At 41.9% G+C, this 14,452-nt stretch overlaps 1 protein-coding gene across 7 annotated transcripts in view; it reads left to right on the top strand.

The window, feature by feature from the left end:
* LOC126480707 (ribosome-binding protein 1) overlaps window positions 1–2,619 on the top strand; it is a 347,820-nt gene extending 345,201 nt beyond the window's left edge. For all 7 annotated transcript variants that reach the window (XM_050103956.1, XM_050103952.1, XM_050103955.1 and 4 more), the window contains one exon: window positions 1,927–2,619. In XM_050103956.1, coding sequence (XP_049959913.1) covers window positions 1,927–1,947 — 21 coding nt within the window. In that variant the 3' untranslated portion in view covers window positions 1,948–2,619. The remainder of the gene's footprint in view (window positions 1–1,926) is intronic.
* The last annotated feature ends 11,833 nt before the right edge of the window (window positions 2,620–14,452 follow it).

The following is a 14,452-nucleotide window of genomic DNA, read 5'->3' as shown; positions in this document are numbered from 1 at the left end:
AGTTTTTCAGTGCCCATTCATCCTGGTGGGCAACTGGTTTGTGGTATTACCAAAATAAAAAGCTGTGCAATGATTGCAGCAGAGATGATACGACACTGCTATTTTCACAGGTGGCTTCGCCTCTTATGGGGTAGGATAAGCCAGTGACAGGACTGGAATATGAAGTTCTGGGTGGTTGGATGGAGTAGGATCTGTGTTCCACACAGATATGATCTCTGTGACAAGGGGTTGGGATTGGGAGTGGCAAAGATATTGTGGAGGTAGAGTGGGAGATGGAGTATAACTTCAGGAAGCATGGGAAGGTATGTATCTCAAGACAAGATAGTTCTTGGAAGTGGTGGGAGGATTGGGGGTGTGATGGGAAATGGCATGGGAGATCTGTTTGCAGACTAGGTGAGATCCTTGGCATACTGGGCAAGGGAGTTCTCGTCACTGCAGATATGCCGTCCCCAGGTGGCCAGGCTGTACGGGAGGGACTTTTTGATGTAGAAGAGATGACAGCTGTCAAAATGCAGGTATCGCAGCTGGATAGTGGGTTTAATGTGGACGGAGGTGTGGATGGAGCCATCAGAGAGATTTTGGTCAACGTCCAGAAAGGTGGCACACGAGACTGAGGAGGACCAGGTGAAGCGGATGGGAGAGAAGTTGATTAAGGAAGATATGGGAGGCTAGATTAGGGGCAATTGGTTGTAGGTTTTGATCAGTGAGGGCCGAAATTCTTTCAGGGGGTCGCAATAACCAGCTACAGTGGGGTGTCCAGGATTGTTGGGTTTGTAGATTTTGGGGATCCATGTGGAAGGTGGGTGTGCAGCATGTCATACAGGTGAGGAGGTAAATGGATTCAGGGACAAGGTTCTGGGAAGGTCCTAAGGCTTTAAGCAGAGATGGGTGGTTGTGTTGGACTTCTGGGATGGTATCAATCTGGCAGAGTTTATAGGTAGAGGAGTCAGATAATTGGCAGAGGCCTTGCACCAGGTAGTCACTGCGATTCATAACAACAGTGGTGGAACCTTGTATCAAGGTAGGATGATTGGGTCAGGATGTGTTTAGAGCCTCTGTATGGCTGTCCTTTCTTCTACTGAAAGGTTGGAGCTCTGGAGAAGGCCAAGTTGAAGTATAACTAGCTTTACTTGCCTTTTATAATTTTTGTTAATACCACAGAGCTTATTGCAGGTTCTACACAAATTATATAAATTTCGCTGAATTAACGGGCTAATCAAGCTAGGCATGAGGTTTTAACAACTTTTTGTTGTGTTTATAGCCTGATAAGATGAGTATGAATAAAGGAAATAGCATTTCCAGAGATCTTACTTCCTTCTGGTGCATATAGAAAGTCCATATCTCTCTTACCAAACATACAAACAACTGGAATGTTTTCCTCCCTGGGAAGCACATTTCCAAGAGAACAAATTGACACATAGTGAAATGCAGAATAAGCATGAAATGAACCCGACAGCATTGTGAGGTTTCTTGCAGAACTTACACATTCTACTTTTAGTGCCCATCCTTTCTTTACTGTCTGGATAGATGTTATCTCAGATGTACTACAGCAGTTTCTCATTCCTGTTACTTTGAATCAACAAACTAGAAATCCCCACTAGGTAGTGGTTTATTGCTGTATTATGGGTCATTTCCCAATATGACATGTCAAGGTTGATGTTTATTCCTTTATTTGCAACAGAGAACTTGGTCATGTAGAGTACAACTACTCTTTCAACGCTTATGTTCAGTCTTAGGAATATTGTCAAGTACCACTAAAGCAATCTTTCTCTAATTTATAGTATGTTGTATATTGCACAAGTTAAATGTACTGTAGCTTTGGTGGGTGTCCACAATTTCTCTTTCATTGTTGAGTGTATTTATTGTGTGTTTCAGTTTCTCCCCTTTATTTACAAGTATTCAACTTGATTCTTCGTATTTTTACAGGGTGGATCAGGGAGAAAATAGTAATCACTTGTTCAAGACCCACAAGGGAAAAAGTTCCACACAAGACTTATGAACCTGAATTGATATTACATTAAGAAGTTTGTGTATATGATTCGATTAAATTTGTACATGATCACAAATAAGAACATTTATATAACTGTATGGGAGTGGTTGTAGTGTTTACAAAGGTGCTTAAATTTATACAGAAATTGAATAATGTAATTTTTAATCCATGTTCTATATATTAACATTGTTGAAGATTACCTTCAATGACTGGATACTATTGACCATAATGTGAAGAGGTAGTTTATTCCTGCTTCAATATAATTTTCAACTGACATGTATATTTCTTAGTGCTATAAATGTACTTACTCCAGAACATCATTCCTTTCCCTTTTTAAGTACAGACAAGTTGCTGGAACTGACCATACTACTGTTTGTAAGAGAATATAATTGTTCTATTGTGTATGTTGTGTTTTATGTATATTTTTTTTAAAAAATCTTTATAGTTTTGTTTTAATATTGATACCTCAACATTGTGCTCCTTTGTCCAGAAATAAGTGAGATATTTATATAAGATTTGGTTTGATTTCCTACCAGTTTTTCAGATCATATTTTTAAAGTCACAAAGTAATATGAGGTCACTGGAATGTGATGTACCACATTAATGTGAAAGTAAAGCAATTTTTGAATTTTGCAGTCTCTTATTTTGTTATGAAGATGTTATCCAGTACACATCATGCAGTATTTCAGTTTAGTAATTGCATCATGTTATGCAGATAGGTATTAAAAGAAATTTAACCATCCACTGCTCCACTATGTTAAGAAATATTTGCTACATGTAATTTCGATTCAGTAAATCACATTCAGATGTTTGAAATGGTAAAATTCTTACCTGATAGATGAGAAATTTATTTTATTTGTACTTTAAAAGCATGGTGTAAATTATATAACACACAAGGATCAGGTTTTCCACAACTTTCCTTTCCTTTACTACTTCTTTTTCAGATTACTCAAGGTTACAAAAATTCATGTCATACTTCATAATTGTAATTTCATTTTACTGTAGTACTTAGTGTTCTGACTATGTTATGCTTCACTCTTCAAGTACACACTAACTAACCAGCCACAAATGGGACTTACGCAAGAGACTAGAGAATCTGAATAGTGTCCTCAATCACTAGGTTAGACTACCTTCTGTTGTGCCCTTAATTGAGGATTCATTCACCGTGTTCTGTAGATTTTGTCAAGAAGTAGAACTGCCAGGGATGTGGAATGAAAGAAGTTAGACATTAACAATAGACAGTTATACCATACACTTATACTTCACAATAAATGGTCCTGGATAAACACTTTTAGTACATCAATGGTGCCGAAATTACTGATGGTTGGTAAAGACTATCTATACTAATCGTATCAGTCCCACCTTAAATTACCTGTTAGAAAACACGTAATAAAATTGTAGAACAATACACAGAATGTGTAGAGAATACAAAAGGAGCTTTGAAAAAGGTTGATTTAGTATTCGGTCATCGTCCAAGAGAACTACTTTGGTTGTAATGGCTCACTGGCTTGATTGTGTAACATTTGAATTAAAAACTTCAGCTCTGGCTTGCAGGTGGTTTAAGGGAATACACTGTTAGGATAAAGTAGCTGAACAGGTAATGAAGGGTACAGGAAAAAGTGAAAGAGATTCAGCTCATATTTAAAGTGGTGTGTGATAATTTTGTTGTAAAGAAACATTCCACATGGGAAAAATATATTTAAAAAAAGATGCTGTGACTTACCAAACGAGAAAGCGCTGGTAGATAGACACAATAAAAAACACACACACATGCACAGACATAAGCAGATCATTAAAAACAAAGATTCCAGGACTTACAAAACAGGAAAGCGCTGGTAGATAGACGCAATAAAACACACACACACAATTTCAAGCTTTCGCAACCAACGGTTGCTTCGTCAGGAAAGAGGGAAAGAAGAAAGGATGTGGGTTTTAAGGGAGAGGGTAAGGAGTAATTCCAATCCTGGGAGCGGAAAGACTTACCTTATGGGGAAAAAAGGACAGGTATACAGTCACGTGCACACACACACACACACACACACACACACACACACACACACACACACATATCCATCCGCACATATACACACACAGGCAGACATGTGTAAATGCAAAGAGGTTGGGCAGAGATGTCAGTCGAGGCGGAAGTACAGAGGCAAAGATGTTGCTGAATGACAGGTGAGGAATGAGTGGCAGCAACTCGACATTAGCGGAGGTTGAGGCCTGGCGGATAATGAGAAGAGAGGATATACTGAAGGGCAAGTTCCCATCTCGGGAGTTCTGACTGGTTGGGGTTAGTGGGAAGTATCCAGATAACCCGGACGGTGTAACACTGTGCAAAGATGTGCTGGCCGTGCACAAAGGCATGTTTAGCCACAGGGTGATCCTCATTACCAACAAACACTGTCTGCCTGTGTCCGTTCATGCGAATGAACAGTTTGTTGCTGGTCATTCCCACATAGAAAGCTTCACAGTGTAGAAAGGTCAGTTGGTAAATCACGTGGGTGCTTTCACATGTGGCTCTGCCTTTGATCGTGTACACCTTCCGGGTTGCAGGACTGGAGTAGGTGGTGGTGGGAGGGTGCATGGGACAGGTTTTACACCGGGGGCAGTTACTAGGTTAGGAGCCAGAGGGTAGGAGCCAGAGGGTAGGGAAGGTGGTTTGGGGATTTCATAGGGATGAACCAAGAGGTTACGAAGGCTAAGTGGACGGTGGAAAGACACTCTTGGTGGAGTGGGGAGGATTTCATGAAGGATGGATATCATTTCAGGGCAGGATTTGAGGAAGTCGTATCCCTGCTGGAGAGCCACATTCAGAGTCTGATCCAGTCCCGGAAAGTATCCTGTCACAAGTGGGGCACTTTTGGGGTTCTTCTGTGGGAGGTTCTGGGTTTGAAGGGATGAGGAAGTGGCTCTGGTTATTTGCTTCTGTACCAGGTCGGGAGGGTAGTTGCGGGATGCGAGAGCTGTTTTCAGGTTGTTGGTGTAATGGTTCAGGGATTCCGGACTGGAGCAGATTCGTTTGCCATGAAGACCAAGGCTGTAAGGGAAGGGACCATTTGATGTGGAATGGGTGGCAGCTGTCATAATGGAGGTACTGTTGCTTGTTGGTGGGTTTGATGTGGACGGATGTGTGAAGCTGGCTATTGGACAGATGGAGGTCAATGTCAAGGAAAGTGGCATGGGATTTAGAGTAGGACCAGGTGAATCTGATGGAACCAAAGCAGTTGAGGTTGGAGAGGAAATTCTGGAGTTCTTCTTCACTGTGAGTCCAGATCATGAAGATGTCATCAATAAATCTGTACCAAACTTTGGGTTTGCAGGCTTGGGTAACCAAGAAGGCTTCCTCTAAGCGACCCATGAATAGGTTGGCATATGAGGGGGCCATCCTGGTACCCATGACTGTTCCCTTTAATTGTTGGTATGTCTGGCCTTCAAAAGTGAAGAAGTTGTGGGTCAGGATGAAGCTGGCTAAGGTAATGAGGAATGAGGTTTTAGGTAGGGTGGCAGGTGATCGGCGTGAAAGGAAGTGCTCCATCGCAGCAAGGCCCTGGACATGCGGAATATTTGTGTATAAGGAAGTGGCATCAATGGTTACAAGGATGGTTTCTGATGGAAATATCACTTTGCCACGAAATTGTACTGAAGACTAGCAGAGAATACCTTAACCCTCTGATGGCGCTCCTACGTGTAAAGTGCGCCAACCACAAATACCAGTTTCTTGCACTATTCCATTGTTTTACAATTGCAAATTCATACCTTTTACGTCACTGTTTCTTTATCTAACACAGTGATAAGTTGACTGTCATACAGCCAAGTGAGCAGCAGTAATATGAAATAAACAGTGAGCTAGGTGAAAAAAAATTTACAATCTGTGCAAGAAAATGACAACTTCCATGGTAGGTGCACATTCCCACAATGAAGCAGTTCTCTACAAGATAACTGGTAGTCAAATAAGTGGTTGGCTGAGGTCTGATGCAACAGAGAGGTTTAGTGCTTCGAGTGGGTCATTGATGTGGGACAACACTTCGATGCAGTAACAGAGTGATATAATGTAAGTTTATTTTATTGGTGTTTAATCAAACAGTGATTTAGTTCAAATAATATAAGTTTGTTTGAGGTTGAATTAAGAGTAAACTCAGATTTTTCTCATACCTGTTTCCCTTGGTAGCATAAAGACAGCTATTCTTTACATGTGTACAAAGTGTGCCACATTCCCACTTGCACCATTAAAAAAAAAGCATTGAGGTTTATTTCAGAAATGTGAAAGGTGGAACAAGAAGAAGATGAGAAGAACTTGCAACATTCTGGTTAAAAACAGGCACACTGCAGCAGATCTGGAAACACAATATTTAAAAGATAATGACAATAGTTTAGATTCCCTGAAAAGATATCCAGCTGTGGAAAAACAAATTTTTTCCTTAAATATAATACTTTTTTTACCAAGTTCTGCTCCTGTTGAACGACTATTTTCTTTTTGTGGAATGATAATGAAGCCACATAGGCAGATCATGAAAGCAAGTTTGTTTGCGTGGACATACTCTGCAGCAGCACAGAGATACAAAAACCACCTTTTCTTGCTGCAACTTAATTTATTTTTCCCAGACACGTTTCACATTTTTCTTGCTTAAAGGCATATTAAGTGGGATCTATAATGGTACGGTTTTGTTGTTTTTAGATTATCAAACAGTTCACTTTGCATTTTTTATGTAAATAAGTAATTACTTACTGTTTGCTGTGGCCTCTGTTTCCTCTTGTCTGGACTGGAGGCTGCACCACCACCACTTTTATTTCTGACACATAAGCACAATATTGTATTCCAAACTTATTCACACTGATAAACATCATGAATAGAAGTTGGTTTTAAACATATACTTCGTTAGGTTGGAATATGCAGGTACACAAGCCAAAGAGGAGGAAACACATAATGAAGCTACAATATTTTAGTTGTTAAGAGCACACTGTTTGAACAAATTGCTATATATAGTGGTCAAAGAATAACAACACACCACAAAAAAGGAGAAACATGGTGAACAGCATGAAAAAGTTCAGAATACAAAATTTTGGTTGTCTCGGAAATAAAAGTGGTAGTGTGACCTACCTATGATCAACAGCATTCCTAAATTGCAAAGGAAGGAACAGAATTTTACCATGCTCATGTCATCATCAGCTAAAGTAGAGGGCATGTTTTCACACCAGTTTGCTTTTGCCCCTCAGCGAAATGTTAAACTTGCTCATAAGGGGACTGCACCTACTTTCAATCACCAATTTCTTCCAGATTTTGAGATGTACAGGACATGGCCAGAAATGAATGTGACTGAAGCGGAAGCTCCAGTTTGCCAAGCGTTTAGGAGAAAAAAGCAAATGGGTGCAGGTTGTGCGAGACAAGCCATTTATGTTAGTGCAGTATGCAGACAGTGGTTGGCACTGACGGAGTAGTACAGAATGGTAATCAGAGTGTCGTGTTGTCGAGTTCCTATAGCTTAACTTTTTGTTTTTTATTTTCATTTTTTAATTACACTGTAAATAAACTGAAATAGTGCTCAATATGTTGCATTTATTAATATTTTTTGTGAAACACATGAAGAGGAAAGGCAAAGGAAATCTGCAATTGCAAATAACTTCCAAGGAACAATTGTACTTACAGGTTCGACAAGGACTCTGCAAATCATTTTTGAAGAAGTCATTGTAATTAATCTTAAATTACTAAACCCTCATAACATTTACAATTGCAGTTGGTATCTCTCAGTGGTTCCTGCCAGTCTGTGTGTATTAGCAACATGTGCTCATGAGTACATTCACAGATAACATAGTTGTTGTGATTCTTCAGTTTCTCCCAGCATATTTCTTGCTCAAACAGTCCACGGGTGTACCACCGGTCCATAGTGTGCAGCAGGCACAATATTTTGGCGATCAGACGTGTCGCCATCGTAAGGTGCACTGATGGACTGAGGTGCTCACTTAAAGGCCGGCCGGCCATCTTAATTCCCCTTTCCGTGCGAGGTGTTCTCTCTGCGGGCACAGGCTGGCGGTCGCTGAGACGCTGGTGTCGGCATCTGTGGTGCCGTCAGTGTAATTGCTTCGTCCGCTCTGGTCACTGGTTTGTTTTCTTTGCCGAGCGTCATTTTTATTAGACTCGATGCTGGTTCCCATGCCTTGCTGAGGTTACAGCCACAATCTCGGCTGATGAGTCCACGTCTGGTACAAATTTCGATAGCCTCTCTAGTAACGCTGTCCCCGTATTTAGATGTCTGTGCCAAGACCCTGGTATGTTGGTAGTCCATTTTGTGATTTTCGGACAAACAGTGCTCTGCGACCACCAACTTGTTGGGGTACGTAGGTCGAGTGTGCCTGTGATGTACTCGGCAACAATCTTTGGTGGTGCGCGCTGTCTGTCCAATGTAAGTCTTCCCACACTGACACGGAATCTGGTATGTGCCGGCCTTTGACACTTCCCAAAAATGTTTATGTTTTATTGGGTGTGCAAAAGACAGTTCCTGCTCGGTGTTTCCTCAATATTCATCCTATTTTCGCCAATAGTGCACCAGTGTACGGTATAAAGGCAGCAGCGCTCTTACCCTCCGTGACTTCTTCCATCTCCACATGCTGTACTGTAGAGGTGTGGCTGAGAGTACGTCTGGTCTGCCATTCCGAGTACCCGTTTTTCTGGAATACAGTTTTGAGGTGTTCCAGTTCGTGGGGCAGACACACTACGTCAGAGATGGTGTGCACCCTGTGCACCAGTATTTTAGCACCCCATTCCTCTGCAAAGGGTTGTCGCAGCTATCTGCATGCAAATACAGGTCGGTGTGCATTTTCTTCCTGTATATCCCGTCGACCTGGGTGCCATCCGCTCTTCTTTTGATCGTGATGTCCAGGAATGGTAATCTTCCTTCTGCTTCAGTCTCCATACTGAATTTGATGTTCGGATGTATGGAGTTAAGGTGTGTAAGGAAGTCGAGGAGGTTGTCTCTTCCATGGGGCCAGATCACGACCGTGTCATCCACATAACGGAGAAAACAAGTAGGTTTCCATTTGGATGATGCCAAAGCTTCATCCTCGAAGTACTCCATATAGAAATTCGCGACCGTAGGCGAGAGTAGGATCCCCATTGCAACTCCTTCTGTTTGTTCGTAGTATCCTCCATTAAAGAGAAAATACATGGAGGTCAGATTGTGCCCGAAAAGGTCGGTCGTCTTCTTGTCAAATTTTTGTGCAATAAGCTCAACTGGCTCTTGAAGAGGCACCCTGGTGAATAATGAAACAACATCAAAACTCACCAGGATATCCGAGTCTTTCAGCTTGAAATTGTCGAGACGTTTTACAAAATCCACAGAATTATGTACATGATGAGGGCATTTACCCACATAAGGGCTTAGTAATTCTGCCAGGTATTTGGCCAACAAATATTTAGGTGCCCTAATTTTGCTGATAATTGGGCGTAACAGCACCTCTTCTTTGTGGATTTCAGGGAGTCCATAAAGTCTTGGCAGTACAGGCCCTTGAGATATCAATTTCTTCGTAACACCCTCTGGTACATCCACATACTTGAGAAGAGCCCTAGTCTTGTTCTCCACCACTGTTTGAGCAAGAAATACACCGGGAGAAACTGAAGAATCACATCATATACCTCTACGGGGAGCAGATGATGTAGTCTCTTGAGAATTTCGGTGTTAGTACTAGAGACACTCGGCTTTCCACCGTCTCTAACAGCCGATATTTTAAGTACGAGTGTGAGAGAGTGGAGATGTGTCTACCTCACCGCCAGTTTCTGTGCGTGCAGTATGGACGTGTATCGGGAGAATACTGCAATAGTGACGGTTGATTGGCATGGACAAGTGTTTGCCACTCGCGACATAGAAGCTGTATGTCCAGTACAAGGAGCAAGCACGCTTTATTCCTTGATGGTGTAACGACTGTATTTGTTGTGAACAAATGAATTGTGTATTGAACTAAAGACACTTACATTTGATTTTCTGGTGTTGGACCTGCTAGAATCAAGAACTGGTTTTATGGGGGTTGTTAAACCAAACATATGGTAATTGTATCTGTTAGTATCTAATGGTCCAAGATTGGGTTGACTTGCAAGAGTTGAACGATTATGTGAAACTTGTGAAGTTGTTTTATTGTGGACATGAAAATATAACAGAGTTGAACAAAAAGTATCCTGAGAGTACAGAATCATTTCAAGAGTAGAAAAGAAGTCATTTTGAAATTCCTTTAACCAGGTATAGTCTTTGGGGAGAAGAGTTTGTGAAGATCGGCTGCACACAATACGTAAGTCAACTGCAATAGATATGTGAGTCTTGCACCCCAGTACCACACTGTCTTGTATCATCATAAACCGTTAGAATGTATCGCAGTATGAAGAAATTCGACAAGCTACGCTACCTAAGGAGCCGTTTGCTGAGAGCTCTCGCTTTTCTGAAGAGATGTCATGCCGATCAGATTGTGCCAAACTTTGCCAGGGTCACACATCACATCGATTCTGCAGCAGCTAAGAGAATTAAGAAGCATGCTAGCCTCATCTTGCTTTGTGAGAGGGTGCACTTTACCTGCCGCAGCCTTGAGTACAACTCCCAGGAACTACTTAAACTACATCTACAACTAGTCAATCATTTTAATTCTGGGACCTGGGATTGGATTGATGGTGTTACCTGGGTGACTCCCAATCTGCACATAAGTAGGCCTCAGGAAATCGGGTACCTAAATTCTCTCATATATCTGACAAACCATGGCTGGAGGCCCCTTGCAAGGTGGTCATCAGTCTCACGGACATTGAGCTGACTGAGCATGCAGTTTCTGTTCTGTAAAATGGACTTAATTTTGCTCCCACACCTAGGTTCACACTGGTAGTGGACATTGTCAGTGCAGTTGAACAGGTTGCTGCGCAACTACCACCTGAAGCAGCTGAAGAAGTATGCCCTGAAACCTGCTGTGCTCTGACATGAACTACACCAATCAAGTCGAATATTACCAGCAGGAAGAGGGCAGTGACTCGAGACCCAAGACAGAGCCCCGAGATTGTTGACGAAGGTAATGCTATGGTTGTTCTTTCCCATAAGGACTACATTGAGAAGATACAGAGCATGTTAAATGACGAATCTTACAGGAAGATCAACGCTGACCCCACAAAGAAGGTGGAGAAGAAGACTAGGGTTCTTCTCAAGGATGCAGAGGGTGTCAAGAAATTGACACCTCAAGGACCTGTACTGCTAAGACTTTATGGACTCCCCGAAGTCCACAAAGAAGGGGTGCTGTTACGCCCAATTGTCAGCATATTAGGGCACCTACATATTTACTGGCCAAATACCTGTCAGAATTACTAAGCCATTATGTTGGTAAATACCCTCATCATGTCCGTAATCCTGTGGATTTCAAAAAACATCTTGGCAACTTCACGCTGAAAGACTCAGATATCCTGGTGAGTTTTAACATAGTTTCATTATTCACCAGGGTGCCTCTTCTAGAGTCAGTTGAACTTATTGCACAGAAATTTGACCATAAGACGACCGACCTTCTCAGGCATGTTCTGACCTCCACGTATTTTTTCTTTAATGGAGGAGACTATAAACAAACAGAAGGAGTCACAATGGGGAGCCCACTCTCACCTCTGGTCGCAAATTTCTGTATGGAGTACTTCGAGGATGAAGCTTTGGCGTCATCCAAATGGAAATCTACTTGTTTTCTCCGTTACATGGATGACATGTTCATGATCTGGCCCCATGGAAGGGACAAGCTGCTTGACTTCCTTACACACCTGAACTCCATGCATCCGAACATCAAATTCACTATGGAGACCAAATCATAATGAAGATTACCATTCCTGGACGTCATGGCACCCCTGGGCCACGGGGTGTACAGGAAGAAAATGCACCACTGACTTGTATTTGCATGTGGATAGCTGCCACCATCCTTCGCAGAGAAATGGGGTGCTAAAAACACTGGTGCACAGGGCGCACACCATCTCTGACGCAGAGAATCTGCCCAATGAGCTGGAACACCTCCAAACTGTATTCTGGAAAAACGGGTACTCGGAATGGCAGATCAGATGCGCGCACCGCCCCATTCTCTACAGTACAGCATGTGGAGATGGAAAAAGTCATAGAGGAGATGACCACTGCCTATATACCATACAATGGTGCGCTATCAGGGAAAATAGGACGAATATTGAGGAAACACTGTCTTTTGCCCACCCAATAAAACACGAGCATTATTGGGAAGTGTCAAAGAAGATCTCAGTTTGTGGAAGGCCGGCGTATATTAGATTCCGTGTCAGTGTGGGAAGACAGTGCGCACCATCAAAGATCGTTGCTGAGAACGTCAGTGGCACACTCGACTCAGGTACCCCAAAAAGTCGGTGGTTGCAGAACACTGTTTGTCTGAAAATCACGAAATGGACTACCAACATACCTGGGTCTTGGCACAAACATCTAAATACTGGGACAGCATCATTAGAGAGGCTATCGAAATTGGTACCAGGGACGGACTCATCAACTGAGATCGCAGCTATAAACTCAACAAGGCAAGGGTACCAGCATTGAGTCTAATTAAAAAGACGCTCAGCAAAGGAAACAAGGTGGATGAGGCCATTAAGTCACTGTCTCGGCGACCGCCGACGCACGGATGCGGGGACGGACCGTGGAGATAATGCCTTGTGGTGGGAGGGGATTTAAGATGGCCGTCCGCCCTCAGGAGCTCAGTTCGTCAGCACACCTGATGATGGTGACCTGTCTGATCGCTGAAATATTGTGCCTGTTGGACACTATGGACCGGCAGTACACCCGTGGACTGTTTGAGCAACATAGTTGTTGTCAATGGCTGAATTATTTACTGTCTGACTCCAGCAGTTCGTTGGCACTGGTGCTCGTCTTGTAAATACTACAAATGTTTAGTGATTGTGAGTCTTTTTTCTAATAGTCAGCATACTTCTTTCATCATTTAGAATTTATATCAGTCTGGCACTGTATAAGAAATATCGAGCAGTCACAGTTTGAAGAGTGATAGCTCGTATCACATTGGTCCTCTTCAGTGCTAATCTCGACTTTTAATAAAGAAATTCACACACAATGGGTGGTGCTGAGATTGATTCTGACCCTAACATACTGGGCGATTTGCTTCAACAACCTGATAAAGGTAATGGAGAATTTAGTGAAGAGGGAGATTTTCTTAATCAAGATAATTTTGTGTGTACAGACGGCAGTGATGTAGACACTGATATTGAAGTGCATCAAATGAGGAATACAATGCAAAATCTCTGAGTGACCATGGAAGAAAGCAGAGAACACTCTACTCATTTTGTGAGTAAAATACTTTTGGAGTCATAATAATTTGTAACTAGCGCATAGCATCTTTTCCCGTAACAGTTAGAGCAGTAAAATTGTCATTATAGGTTGCAAAACGTGGCATTTTGCATTTATTTTGTCTGAAATGTACCACTGGAGATCTAATAATTGTAATTAACTAGTGCATAATCTGTAAATTATGGCTTTCTTTGAATAAAATTTATAGTATTAAAATTTACAATGTTTAATAGTAATGTAACATTTTCCGTCTCTTTAGTGATTTAGGTTTAAAATGTACAGTACTTCCATTAGTTTCATTTTGACCTTCAAGCAACTCTGTTTTCAATGTGAATACCACCCCAGCATATGTAAATCATCAACTATAAAATAATAAAATGATCTAATTTTATACACAAAGTTCCCATGATGCCTTACAATCCCTTCCTGGAAATTCACTTGCAATTCCAAATTTTCCTGTGCCTTTCCATTTCATGCCTTTCATGAAAATCTTAATGAATAGAATATACTGAGTGTTAGTTCGTTGTACTTGCATTATAGATGATGTAAATAAATAAAACAAAAAAAGGTTTCCACATTGGGTCACAACACTCTGATTACCATTCTGTACTCTTCCCCCTGCACCAAGTACTACCTGCAAGTTACACTACCATAGGTTGCTCCACCCCTGTCACTTTCATTTCTGGCCAAGCCCTGCATACACAATAAATTAGCCTCACAGCCATAGCGGGCATCCAGCACCACAGCATGTTTTAGGTCACGACTGGACAGTTGGCTACACCAATTGCAGCTTATCGTAGCGTCCTCCCCCCCCCCCCCCCTCCCTGTAAACCACCTCTCCAAAAATTGCATATCTTTATGACTCAACTGTAAGAATGAAACCCTACTTTCTCATTTTTACAAAATCCTACATGCTGTGGCACCCAGCAGAACGATGCATGTTACTGCTGCTGTCAAAGGAGGACAAGTGTGTCCTCCATCTCTTGCATCTGTTTCTCTTTTCTCTGCTGTGTACATTTGCTCCAGTGCTTGTAGGGCATTTACGGAATCAGAGCAGATGAGAAACTTTTTACTTTCATGACACCTCATGCTCCACTACATTTAGGGTCAGCTGCAATTCTGTGCCAAAAACAAGATACTCGTTGGGATGTCCAAAGAA

The sequence above is a fragment of the Schistocerca serialis genome, chromosome 5, assembly GCF_023864345.2.
Source record: "Schistocerca serialis cubense isolate TAMUIC-IGC-003099 chromosome 5, iqSchSeri2.2, whole genome shotgun sequence".
In the NCBI taxonomy this organism is placed as follows: domain Eukaryota; kingdom Metazoa; phylum Arthropoda; class Insecta; order Orthoptera; family Acrididae; genus Schistocerca; species Schistocerca serialis.
The sequence above is the reverse complement of the archived record's forward strand: the minus strand, read 5'-3'. Positions and strand labels throughout refer to the sequence as shown.